Source organism: Brachionichthys hirsutus, chromosome 3 (genome assembly GCF_040956055.1).
Source record: "Brachionichthys hirsutus isolate HB-005 chromosome 3, CSIRO-AGI_Bhir_v1, whole genome shotgun sequence".
NCBI classification, from domain to species: domain Eukaryota; kingdom Metazoa; phylum Chordata; class Actinopteri; order Lophiiformes; family Brachionichthyidae; genus Brachionichthys; species Brachionichthys hirsutus.
Genome location: NC_090899.1, coordinates 7,573,716 through 7,586,814, shown reverse-complemented (window position 1 = coordinate 7,586,814; position 13,099 = coordinate 7,573,716). Strand labels below are relative to the sequence as shown.

Sequence of the window (13,099 nt, the reverse complement as noted above, 5' to 3'; positions counted from 1 at the left end):
GTTGCGGTTTAATCTTTCAAGAATAAATTATTTGCGTACGTTCGGTTTCTATTTATGCTTTCATTTTGTGCCTTTATTAGTTACTGAGAAGAGATGGATTTGTAGAGGCAGCTGTGAAAGGACAATAATGCGCACTCGTTAGGGAGTGAGTCAGTTCCAAGAAGCACTGATCCAGTATTGCGATATCTGAGGCTTAGCATTGTGAGAAGAAACACTGTAAACCAATGACAAGAGAGTGTTTGATTTTATTCTGTTTGGCTAATATGAGCAAAGTATAATTCCATGTGTGTTGACAAGTTTTGCTTGCTTGGATAACAAAAAAACAGAAACCACTCAAATCTTTCTGTGATTCAGACTTTTTCTGTCTGTTGAATCCTTTTAACTGGAAATTTGCTAGCTTTGTTAGAACAGAAAGATTTTCTCTTTTAGTTGCTTTTTCTTGAAAGGGGGATGAAATGAGCATGTATATAGAAATTATGACTGTGAATTAAATGCTCCAATGAGTTCTTTCAGTACTGAGATTGCTGTATATTTTATGAGTAATAAAGAAATGAATTATTTAATAATGAACAAACATGTCTTCATCAACTGTCATTAAGTAATGACAAAGGTCTGATACAGTTTGCTTTTTTGCTGTCAGGATATCTTGGCTTCACTGAAATGTATACTCTTTTCTAAATGAAGCGCTCATCACTGCACTTAATTTTGCACCTCTCAACCCATAAAATGCCCCCTCTTCTTCAGCTGGAAATGGATGGGGGGGAGCACTATCACTCCTATTTTTCGAGTCTGCGCTGTGAGGTCTCCATGCAACATCCAGCCAAACCAAAGAAACATGACAACAGCAGATACGAAAACACTTATAAATGGATTCTGTCCAATGATCAAATAATTTTGAAACACTTATGGGACAAATCTGTTATTATCCCACAATCTCCTTTATGGCGCTGATTCTTATCTTATTTTGAAAACCGGATGTAGTCCTTGTATCATTTTTTAGGCAATTCCGACCAATTCGATTTAAAAACAAATCGTAAATCAAACAAATTGCGTTTTTAGAGCCTTCATCCAGTAAAAAATATATATATAAAGTGTCACTGCTATTATGAAAATTATAAAATATCAGTAAAACTATCGCTAAAGTCCTGGCGCTGTGACGTTCTAATGCATTTACCATAAACCCTAGAATACGGGCGCACTGTTCTTTGCTCGTCGGCTTGATTGGTTGTTAAACAGGAAGTAAGATTGATTTGAGAGCAGTGATTGGGCTAAGCCCGTCCTTACGTGTACATCTGACGTTACAGGTAACCGGAAGCACAGAGAAACAACGACGACAACAATTTTAGCTGCAATGGACGAGTTAACAGGAGCTCAGCTGATTGCTGAGTCTCTAAAGACACAGGTAAGTCCTTCAAATCGGCGCGTCACGATTCAGTCACCTTCATTCAGGTGAGAACAGCGGTGCTGACAAGTGTGGCCGTCAGCAACGTGCCCTCTAAGGTGCGCTCGTGCGTAATTACGCACAGCTGACACGGTCTTCGCGCAGCGAAAATCTACGTTGCGCACAACAGAAAATCCAACCCAAATTGAAAATAACATAAACACGTAAAAATTAATTCTGTGCTATTTCCCACTGAGTCAGTGACTGGCTGCTCCGGCTAATGATGAGATTCACATGTTTTTACGCAGCTAATAGACGCCATTGTGATCGGAGTTCCAGGACTCTCGCGGGACCACAGTACACACATCCTTCGTTTGTTGATTTTATCTGTTTTATTTTTTTTGTTTTTATCGCTTGTTTTTATGTTATTTATTTATATTGTATACTTTGAGATTTGCTTTCAAATGTAAAGGGCGTTTAAAATAAAATGTATTATTATGATGTTGCTCAAAGTTGTCCAAGGGACTGCTCAGGGAGTTTGTGTGTTTGCTCAGAAACATGAAACATTAGAGGGAACATTGGCCGTCAGTGCAATCAAATGCAGTTAAAGCCTTTCCTACTGGCATGTCGTAACTTCTCTCTACGCAGAAAGTGGAATACATGTTTGGAATAGTCGGGGTTCCCGTCATAGAGGTGGCCATGGCTGCTCAGGCTGCTGGGATCAAGTATGTGGGAATGCGGAACGAACAAGCGGTACTGCCGTCGTTTTTAAGTTTCCTCCCAACATTTCTAATCCCCAACAAAACATTTTAACTTACGATCCATTCTGTCACAACTCAGGCGTGCTATGCAGCATCGGCCATCGGGTTCCTGACCGGGAGGTAAGAATCAGTGCCTGAAGAACGCGGGGCTGCGATCAGCTGGTGTGGCTGTACCTGACGTGTTGCTATGGTTACCTGTCCCCCCCCAGACCAGGGGCCTGCCTGGTGGTGTCTGGTCCTGGACTCATCCATGCTCTGGGCGGAATGGCCAATGCTAACATGAACTGCTGGTATGACTCAACAGTCTGCTTTCTGTGCCCGTTGTGTTCCCGCCTGCAGTCTCATTAAAGGCTCTAACGTCTGTGTTGTCTTTGCACAGGCCGGTGATCGTCATCGGGGGTTCCTCGGATCGAAACCAAGAAACCGCCGGAGCCTTCCAGGAGTTTCCTCAGGTATTACACGCCTCCGTGTGGATTTCCTTCCATTTGACAGTTCATTAAATCAGCCTTTGTTTTCGCTGCGTCGCCAGGTGGAAGCGTGCCGCCTTTATAGCAAGTTCTCGGCTCGACCCAGCACTCTGGAGGCCATCCCCTCCGTGGTAGAGAAGGTAATAAACCACAACACCGTCTCCCTGATCTTTGTTAGTATTGCTTTCTTTACGACAGCAGGCTAAACTATAAATTCTTGCTCCGTTGGATGACATTTTATGACGTTTGTCTGCTCACAGGCAGTTCGCACAAGCATGTACGGCCGTCCTGGCGCTTGTTATGTGGACATTGCGGGGGACATGGTCAACGCCAACGTGGACAGGAGCAAAGTCAGGTTTGCTGTCATTGCAACATCTGTATTTCTTTGCAGCGTCACGAGTCTCGCGCTCAAAAGTGTGTTCCTCCTGCAGATTTGTGTCCTGCTGCCCAATCCCACCTGCGAGCTTAGCAAACCCCGGAGCTGTCGCCGAAGCCGTCTCTATCTTGAAAGCAGCGGAGAGACCCTTAGTCATAATTGGCAAAGGTAGTATTAGAGCAGTTGTGTCTCGGCGTTATTAGATTGAATGAAGTAGAATGGCCACATTTAGTCCGATCGCTCAGAGTGGCTCATTACATAAATCGCAATGATTTGATTATTGTGGTCAAAAGGAGCGGCGTACGGCCGAGCAGAAACCGCTCTCAGGGATTTTGTGCAAATGAGTGGTCTGCCATTCCTGCCCACCCCCATGGGGAAAGGGGTCCTCCCTGATGATCACCCCAACTGTGTAGCTGCTGCTCGCTCGAGGTCAGCCTGCCGTCACTCTAAAGACAATGTTCAGTCATGAAGTGTGATCCGTGTTTGTATTCATAGAGTTAACTTGAATGCTGTTTATTCTGCACATTTGCATGGCATGCGACTGAAGTTTTCTATAATCCTACTGCACGTTTATTTTTTTGTTTTTCCATTTGTTCCTTCTCTAACTGCCGCCCCATCTCTTTCCTCCGTCATTTCTGCTACCCAGAGCTCTTCTCCAGGCAGATGTGGTGCTTCTGTTGGGAGCCAGGCTGAATTGGATCCTACATTTTGGTCTTCCACCTCGATTTAACCCTGATGTAAAGATCATTCAGGTGTGCAAATGACCGAGCCCATCGCTGGTGGTTCGAAGGAAAGTCAGCCCCAACACGTTTTTCTGCTTGCTAATGTCAGCGTGGTTATGGATAACGACGCTGGACTCTGTATCTAGGTTGACCTTTGTGCTGAGGAGATGGGGAACAATGTGCGGCCTGCTGTTGCTCTGCTCGGAGACATCAACGCCACCATTACCCAGGTAACTCTTTCACTTCATAAGCTGTACAGTACTGACAGTCATGATATCCTGATGTCCTTTAAAACCATCCTATATTAGAATAGCTCTTGGACGTTGACGGAAAGTGATAATGTCTTCTCTTTTTGTGTATGTGTGTGTGTTTAGCTCTGGGAGTGTGTGCGTAATGATGGCTGGAAGTATCCCTCTGATACAGCGTGGTGGAGCACCCTGAAGGACAAAATTGAATCTAATGCTAAAATATCAAAGGTACGTTTAGTCCCGTGTTTGAAAAGACTCGATAGATGTTGGAACGTTTCATCATTATCTTACATAGTTTAATATCATGATTAATTCAGCCCTTTATATGGAGAATATTGTATTAATATATAGTTTTCATCTGTCTTGTATCCGCAGGCGCTCGCTCTCCGGCCTGCAGACCCGATGAACTATTACACAGTGTTTCATCATATTTCACATCTGCTGCCGCGTGACTGCATTATCGTCAGCGAGGGCGCGAACACTATGGACATAGGACGCACCATGTTGAACAACTACCTGCCTCGACACAGGCAAGGCATTATAGACAACTGACAAAAAATGGCACTTTTCTGTGGCATTATAATTTTTAAATGCACTGGTAAGTTCATAGTTATCACAAAATCCTCTCCTGCGTATTTTGCTGCAGCAGACAAATATGGCCTGTAGGGGAGTTTTGTTGCAGCCCTTCCTACAAAAAGTAAAGAATTCACACAAGGCTTCACAAGGTTTTGTGTAAAATAACTACAGAGCAATAGAAGTTTGGAGTCTTTTAGTAATCAAACTGGAAAAATAAGCAAAAAAGCACTTTTGATTAACAAGAGTATTTTATTCCAAACTCAGAACATGTGACTTCACTACTCGGCTAAAGTTTCCATAGATTTTAGTGAATATTTGTAATTCTCGCTCTGCAGGTTGGATGCTGGTACATTTGGGACAATGGGGGTTGGCCTTGGTTTTGCAATAGCGGCAGCTGCCGTGGAGCGGAGCAAGTGTGATGAACGCCAAAGGGTAGTTTGCGTGGAGGGAGACAGCGCCTTTGGATTTTCTGGCATGGAGGTTGAAACCTTGTGCAGGTGTGTTTTCTGGATTATATCGACTCCAGCCCCCTGTTTTTTTACTTACACACACACACACACACACTCTGCTTTTAACAGGTATAGATTGCCCGTGGTCATCATCGTGGTCAATAACAATGGTATTTACAGCGGAATGGATCCTAAGACATGGAAAGAAATGGAGAAAATGGGTGATCTGACCACAGTGTGAGTCTTGCAAATCAACGTAATGCATTCACTGTAATGCTCACAAGCTGTGATGTAAATAAAACTGCCTTGCATTGTCATCTTGGTTTCAGAGCCCCACCTGTGAGCCTCCTACCTGAGGCACGCTATGACGAGGTCATGGCAGCATTTGGAGGTCGAGGGTTCCTGGTGAGGACGGTCGAGGAGCTACGCAGTGCTGTGCAGCTTAGCTTGAGCGACTGGGAGAGGCCGAGCCTGATCAATGTGCTGATTGACCCCTCCTCTGACAGGAAGCAGCAGGTAACTGTCACCTGTCAGGAATATGTATTAAAGGCCAAACAAAGGCACTGTGGCGCAGTGGATAGCGCTGTTGCCTCACAGCTTCATGGTTCTGGGTTCGATTCCTTTTTGTGCTGAGTTTGTATGTTCTCCCCGTTCCTGTCTCTCTGGTGAATTCGTGACAGCAAATTGCACGTAGGTGTGAGTGTGTGCGTGAGTCCGCTGTCTGTGTGGCCCCGCCTCTTCAGCTCAATGATGAGAGGCTGCAAGTCAGATTCATCCCGTTTGATTATTGTCACTTAGGAATTGGATTAGAGAGGAGAGGAACAATTGCTTGGCTGACCTTGACCGTGAGGTCAGGCCAGATTAGAAGCTGCAGCGTTTCAGCTAATGATTAGTGAGGAACAGCAAACGGCTCGGTGTTTACTTTGACTCGAGTTTCATCCTTACCAGGACCGCGTGACTGGCATGCCTCCCTGAACAGGAATCCACACACTCCAGGTGCACCGGAGAACTGTTGTATTCCTCTCACAATCCCCACAACATGACCTTTCTATTTCAGAGTCCCCATAATTAGAAAGCAAGGCCCTCTGTGTTTATGTTGAATGTATCCATGCAACCATTGGTTGGTTGTTTCAAGGTTGTATTGAGGGCTGTATCCATGGTGCTGCTCCCCATGGTTGCCTGTAGAAAGTCTTGTCCGAGGTGCCCCGTCCTTATTGTTTGCCTGAAGTTTAAACCTGGATATCGGTCAATCGATGGAGACGTGCTATCTATTTTGTTTTGCTCGACATTTTTGAATGAATGTGGAGACAAAGCAGACGTAGCGCTGCATCATCTCATGTTATCTTTTGTTCTCTGTATTTGCAGGAGTTTCCTTGGCTCACCCGCTCCAACTTATAGACTTAAAGAGGGATCTGCCACATCCTCTGTTGAGCATCATCAGAACACACGCTTTCCTCAGGAATCTCAGACTGTCAGAATATAGAGCTGCCTTTATTTTCTGTAATCATTTCTGTAAAATAGTTCTGTATTGGTTTTTACTACAAAATGCAGAACATTTTAATATGAATGCCCTTGATGTTAATTCATTCCTTTTTATATACTAATGGATCTAGTAGGTCATTATTGTGATAATAACATGCTGGCACAGTGAACTAAAATTCTGGGAGAGTGAAGGTGTCGTGTTTTGGTCAAGTCAGTGCTAATAAAAAGGTTCTGTCCTGATTTTAAAATTCTACAAATGCATCCATTTTCACCCTACAGTGACATCCTGTCAAAAAACGATTTTCCACTAATGAATAGAGTATTTCTGGCATCACCTTGTGCCATAGCTACATAGCTTATTTTTTCATTTCTGTAAAGTGAAAATTCAAGAAAGGGAGCGAGGGGTCAGTTTGTCTTGGAGTAATGTTTGTCTTCATTTCTATCGAGGTGCATAATGTCCTGCAGACCTAAACTTGTGCTTGAGTAGTCCACGCTAAGAAGATGTGAGTGATGCTGCCTCTTTTTTTGATTTTTACAACGCTCCTGTTCCCCTGACAGCCTCCTTTTGAAATTCAGACAGTCAATTTGTAGGACGAGAAAGCAAATCTGGTCTGGACCAAATGGACTCCACAATCCACAAGGGATGAACAGTGTGCTGCACGAAATATCTGTCATAAAAATTATACACTAACGAGACCACCAAGGCCGTCCCAGGGTGCGTTGATCACACCTTCATGCAGGATGCTGTTTGAGTCTCTTGCAGAAAAGCCCTGGGCTGATCATGATATGTCTCCCCCCGGTGAGAGCAGTGGGGACAACAAAAGATACCCCCCACTGTAGTAGAGATCTAATACTGGCACTCGAAGCAGCTGGTGGGCTGTCTCCTGTAATTTTAGCGCACACTGATGCAGAGGAACGATTTAATGGGCTTTGGTCAGCGTACCCTCTTGTGAGGGCGTAGAGGAGCAGGGAGGGAGGCGAGCAGAGGGAGAGAGGAAGGCGGTGTGAAGGGTTCTGTGGCTCAGAAATCAAGTCCCCTACCTGAAGCAGAATGACTCCTCTAACACTTGGACTGTATCTTCCACTGTGGTTCTGGTGTGGGCTGGCCCAGCCCTCCTTTCTGGACAGCTCTAGTTCATTACCAGCAGGTGAGGATATTGCGTGTCCTGTACTCTGTATGCATTGTAGTGCTTGCACAGATTAATGAGAGGTGGCTTTGTAAATGCGTGCACACTAAGTGTTCGGATTGAGGGTTCATATTGCGCTGCTTGTGAAGCACCCTTGTTTTTTGTTTTCTTGTTGCCTATGACTTGCACTGTAAGGGTCTCTATAAATAGCGAGAACCCAGTCCTCAAGTGAGAGGAACCGACTCTTGATGTCTGACTCCGGCCGCAGGAGCTGAGTTGATCGTTTGCACCTGTTTAGCTGTTACTTGTGCTGCTTTTGCATGCTCTAGCCTCTTTGAATTGTCTGGTTTTAAAATAATTGAATGTGTAAATGTTGTCGAAAATGTCACACGATATATGAACCGTAGGTCTCTTTTGCATCCAAACGTTCCTGGAGGTGAAGCATCGCTCTACTGCTGTGCATTCATCAGGATTCAGACTCGGTTGTTGCAGAAGCCGAGACATGAGCATATCCTCCTCTGGCTGTTCTCATTTTTACATCTGGAGTCATTGTGAGTCTGGCTGCATGCACACCTCTAACAGCTCTCAGATCCCAGGAGCCGCAGAAGAGATCAAAACCATGCTGTTTGCTGAGTCCACCTCCACCCCCACTGTTTCCTCCACCCCCCTCATTTTGGCGCCTCCACGCTAACGTGAGTCAAAGTCATGTGACCTTCTGTTGTGGAATATCTATTGATGTGTCCTTGGTTGATATCCAAGAGCGCCCTTGCTTAACGTCTGTTGACCCCTGAGTCATAAACCTCTCAATAACCATAAAAGTGTAAAGGTCTCAATCTCTGGATCAATTCAGACTTTGTGTCAATCATTTTACAGAATGAAGACTTTTCATATCGCCATAGTAATTCAGAGTCGAGTAATGGAGACAAAGTTTCTTCCTGTGTCCGAGGGCCCCGTGGGCCTGCCGGCCCCCCCGGCATTGAGGTAACATCTAGACTCTTACCAGACATCGTGTTTATCTCACCATTGATACTCTGCGGATCTGCCGCTTTGGCTCCATCATCAAGCCATTCCGACAAAAATCACAGACGCACTCCGTTTCACGTTGGGGGCGGGCTTTGGATTACCATGTTTAGAATCCAACCCTGTCTCCTTTCCAACTTTAGAGTTCCTGCAGAACAGTAGATGGGGTTTTTCTACGGCCCTTCCAACACAGCAGTCCATTAACGCTCTCCATTTAGCTCAGACACAAATAGCCTTTTTCCACTGCCGGACAGTGTGAACCGCATCATTCTCAGAAGCTGTCCGAAGAGCTGTCTGCCTGGAAAGATTGCTAGGCTGCGTAAATTCCATGGATTATTGACAAAACCACGTGTTTGTGCATCGTAGTGCTAAAAGTTATGGAGACGTTATCGTTCAGTAGTTGCCTTCCCCGTTAGTCCAGCATTTCATCGTTTAAAAAGCAGATCTACCAAAGCCTCGTCCGTCCACAGCAGCATCTCGGTTTAAATGAAGAGACCTACAAGACACTTTTTACAACAATCACTCGGCCTTTAATTAATTGAAAGAGCAGTAACGGCCTTCCAGAAGCTGCTTTAACTTTGTGGGCAACGGATAATTAAACTAATTATGCATATTTATGTATATCTGTGTGACATAAGTATAGGAGCAACATATTCATTTTATTTTACTTTCATCAGGGTCCGCCTGGATTGCCCGGGATAGAAGGGCATGGGGGAGAAAAGGTCAGCAGCTCAATGTGCCAGTCTCATATAATCATCATCAGCTCAATATGCATTTTACAGATTACTATTTTGTAAGATATAATATAATTGATCTATTACACATGATTGAAACGTGCCTCCGAGATGTGCGTTAAAAAGAACTCCCCTCCTCTGCATCCCGTTGTCAGGGAGAAATCGGAAGACCTGGGCAAAAGGTGAGCGTCCCCATTAATCACTTCATATTTTCCCTTAAATGGCTTTACTCAAAAATGAGATATACCCCCTCCGCCTGCTTGCTTGCTACTCGGAGTGCTACCGGTGCCTGCTTGTGTGCATCGAGACATTGTGAGCAAGTACAACCTTGACAGTAGACGGCACAGACTCCCTGGCAGGATGCAATGGATGAAGAGCTACTGAGGCTGACTCTTTTGATGGCGGGGATGATCATGCAGGGATTGCTGAAAGTCACTTGGCATCACATCTGCCTTTAAGATGTCTCTTGATTCTCCATTAGGTTGCACTCAGCTCTGTGTAAAACTCAGGATGCAAGGGCCACAGGTGGAAAAGACTTAACCCCTTTAAATGATCAGTCTGAGATGGACTGATAGAGTCGCCGCTGCCTGGTAGCCTGACCGGGCAGCTTTACAGCACTGCAGGGCAATTTAGCTTAGTGCTTCAGCGAGGTCATAAATCATTTTATTTCCCACAAGCATGGGCTCCTGTTCTATATACAGCCCATCATTTAATTAAAGAGAGCAAAGTGACAGGGCTCATTAAAGTCATTCTCCCTCTACATGTGCAGCAGTGTCTGATGAATACTAGCAAGCAGGCTGTCAGCTCAAGCAGCAAATCTTGCACTTACATTTCTTTTTTTTTTCTTTTTTTTTTACCAGCAAAGCAAACCAGCAGGGAAGGCTCTGAGTTCATTAAACTTAACTTGATTGCTCAGCTGTCTCGTTTGTTAGTCTCTTAGAAGGTATTTCTATATCTGACATCTCCTGTTAGGGTCGGACAGGTCCTCCAGGACTTCCTGGAAAACAGGGAGCAGCTGGATGGCCAGGACCAAGTGGGCCCAAAGTGAGTAAGTCAGACCTCATCATTGTAGATGATCCTAGTTAGTGAAGCTGGGCATCATGGGTACAGTGTGTGCCACTATTACAATGAAATATTAATCTCCAGAAATGTTGTTGTAAAATAAAAGAACCTGCAGTCATCACTCAGGACTTGGTACATGTGGCAGGGTGATATTTTGAAATGGAGCCAATCAACATCTATCTGAGTCCTAATATTGTCTTCTTGTCAGGGGGATAAAGGTGACTCGGGGCTTATGGGTTTACCTGGAGCCAGAGGACCAATCGGGCCACGGGTATGATCTCTACTGTGTGTTATACTGACCCGGAATGATCTCGCCTTCAAACTATTTTATTTCATTTTGGATGTTGCTTTTACATTCATTCTAGGGTTCACCTGGATATAAAGGGGAAAAGGTATGCAACAGTTTCAGTAATTATTGCTGAGTATAACAATCAATAAACTTGATTAGTCTGTTTTTTAAACATGATGTGATCTGCTCCAGGGCTATCGAGGTGACCGTGGTGAGAGTGGGACGAAAGGCAACAAGGTGAGCACCTTGTCAGTTGGCGCAAATGAAAGTAGTTGTAGTAGTAGTAGTACTACACTGCACATAGAGAATACTGCGTATAATCTACTCGTCTTTATCCACAGGGAGCAATGGGATTCCCAGGAATGCTGGGACAAAAAGTGAGAAATGCATTGAAACCAGTTGCCGATTTTTAAATCCAGTTTTATCAAAACTGGATTTGATAAAACATCCAGTTTTATCAAATCTGACAAAACTGGATGTCGACTTGTTGTGCAGGGTGAAATGGGTCCAAAAGGAGAACCTGGAATCTCGGGAAACAGAGGACCCACTGGCCGACCAGGGAAGAGAGGCAAACAGGTGGGGGGGGACATTCTGGCTGCACTGCTTGCTCGAGGAAATACAACAAGCATGCAGGAAACCTGACAGCATGCAGAATAGAGTGCCAAAAAAAAAAATGTCTGATCACTTCACATATGGTTTAATTGATTTTCAGGGAGGGAAAGGAGACCCAGGAAGTATTGGTCCCATGGGACCTGCAGGCCCACAGGGCCCGGCGGGTCGCCCTGGTCCCCCCGGCTCACCGGCCACAGGTGAGAGCCTTTTCCAGAAATCTCTTAAGTATTCTGATTTAAAACCAGGCGCATTGACTGATGGATGCCTGTCTCCTGCACTCCCTCTGTTGTCTGCGAGTGTGTAAGACTCTGTGTAAGGATTAGTTAACACCCCTGTCAGCAAAGGGAAGCACACTTAAGACCAGTGTGCGTTAGTCTTATTTAGCACCAGAGAAACCTAATCTCCTGAGATGAAACAGGACGCTGTCATCACAACATCATGTGGCTAAAACGGATTCGCAGATGGCGGCTCTCCGGGAAGTTTTACAAAATATTATTTCAGTGCATAATCAATGCTACTTTGGTGAGTAAATTAATTCTGTGGTGTGCTTCTTCATAACATGCAGTCTTAATATCAGCTGCTGCAGCCGGTTCTCTTGACCACACTCCGCTGTAAGCCTGAAATATTCTGTTCCTCTTCATGAAATGTGTTTAGGGCTGTACATGGCCGGAACAAAGGGTGCCCGCGGCCCGCCGGGACCTCCAGGAAAATGTAGCTGTGGCTCGCTCAGTTCTCCATTTGACGATTATCCTTCCAGAGGAAATTACCTCAAAGTACCAGCGGTGAGAAATCAAATAGTCTTTTCAAGTACAAAATGTTGTGTACAGTATTTTGTATCCCCAAAGAACTGAAACTAAAATCTGAATACTTTTTTTTTCTAATCTCAATGTGCATCTTTTGAAATTGCTGATATTCTACAACAAGATTATATTTTTAAATAACTTTTTAATTTTTAAGATAATTGTTCAAAGACAAGTATTTTTAACAGATAGCACATATCCTGGGAAGATAGCTATTGCCAGTGTATTTCCAACTGTATTTAGCCTTATGATTCAAAATGTACTAAATACTGCACACCTGTTCAGATATTCGTTGTGAGCAATGAGGAAGAATTGGAACGCCTTCACACAGATAATGCTCTCGCATTCCGCAAAGACCAGAAATCTCTTTATTTCAAAGACATTGATGGGTGGCTACCCATCCAGGTAGCATTGCACGTCACAAAAATTATTTGTATTGTTCTTATTTCACACATTTTTACTACTGAATCTCTGTGAAAGACTTTTCCATTCCAGCTGATGCCCTTCCAGTCCATGGAAAATGCACCCGATGATGAAGGTTACTGTGGTGACGGGATAGTGCAGATTTCCAGCGGAGAGCAGTGTGATGACAGAAACAGAGTTGTTACTGATGGCTGCATCAGTAAGTCATGCATCATCTATAATCGCTCCAAGTTGTACTTTGCTGTTCAGACATGATGATGACCCCCTCCACGCCTGGGATCTCCTCTTACCACAGAGTGTAAACACGCCTACTGTGGCGATGGATATCGCTATGAGGGTGCAGAGGAGTGTGATGGAAAGGACTTTGGATACCAGACGTGTAATTCATATCTCCCAGGGTAAGCACAGCATTCAAATATATTTTGAAAACCATTGTGCCTGTTTGTGTGTTGCTGACAATCCGAAGCAGACTGAAAGGTTGTTTCCCGTCTCGCTTTCAGCTCATATGGTCACCTGAAGTGCACGCGCTACTGTGCTATTGACTCCACCAACTGCAAGTACTTCACCTGA

General features: G+C 44.5%; 2 protein-coding genes across 2 annotated transcripts; both read left to right on the top strand.

Moving 5' to 3' along the window:
* Positions 1 to 1,351: 1,351 nt before the first annotated feature.
* Positions 1,352 to 6,695, top strand: hacl1 (2-hydroxyacyl-CoA lyase 1). The gene is made up of 17 exons (XM_068755582.1): positions 1,352 to 1,402; positions 2,030 to 2,134; positions 2,222 to 2,262; positions 2,352 to 2,432; positions 2,522 to 2,594; positions 2,672 to 2,749; positions 2,870 to 2,964; positions 3,041 to 3,153; positions 3,279 to 3,414; positions 3,632 to 3,737; positions 3,854 to 3,937; positions 4,082 to 4,183; positions 4,331 to 4,485; positions 4,867 to 5,028; positions 5,110 to 5,217; positions 5,310 to 5,496; positions 6,346 to 6,695. The coding sequence occupies exons 1-17, from the start codon at positions 1,352 to 1,354 to the stop codon at positions 6,376 to 6,378; spliced, it is 1,710 nt and encodes a 569-aa protein (XP_068611683.1). The 3' UTR covers positions 6,379 to 6,695.
* Positions 6,696 to 7,513: 818 nt separating this feature from the next.
* Positions 7,514 to 13,099, top strand: colq (collagen-like tail subunit (single strand of homotrimer) of asymmetric acetylcholinesterase). Its single transcript, XM_068755584.1, has 17 exons — positions 7,514 to 7,610; positions 8,172 to 8,281; positions 8,463 to 8,570; positions 9,287 to 9,331; positions 9,499 to 9,525; positions 10,316 to 10,387; positions 10,614 to 10,676; positions 10,771 to 10,797; positions 10,887 to 10,931; positions 11,036 to 11,071; positions 11,190 to 11,270; positions 11,407 to 11,503; positions 11,961 to 12,088; positions 12,392 to 12,511; positions 12,587 to 12,728; positions 12,825 to 12,927; positions 13,030 to 13,099. Exons 1-17 carry the CDS (start codon positions 7,514 to 7,516, stop codon positions 13,097 to 13,099), a joined length of 1,371 nt encoding a protein of 456 aa, XP_068611685.1.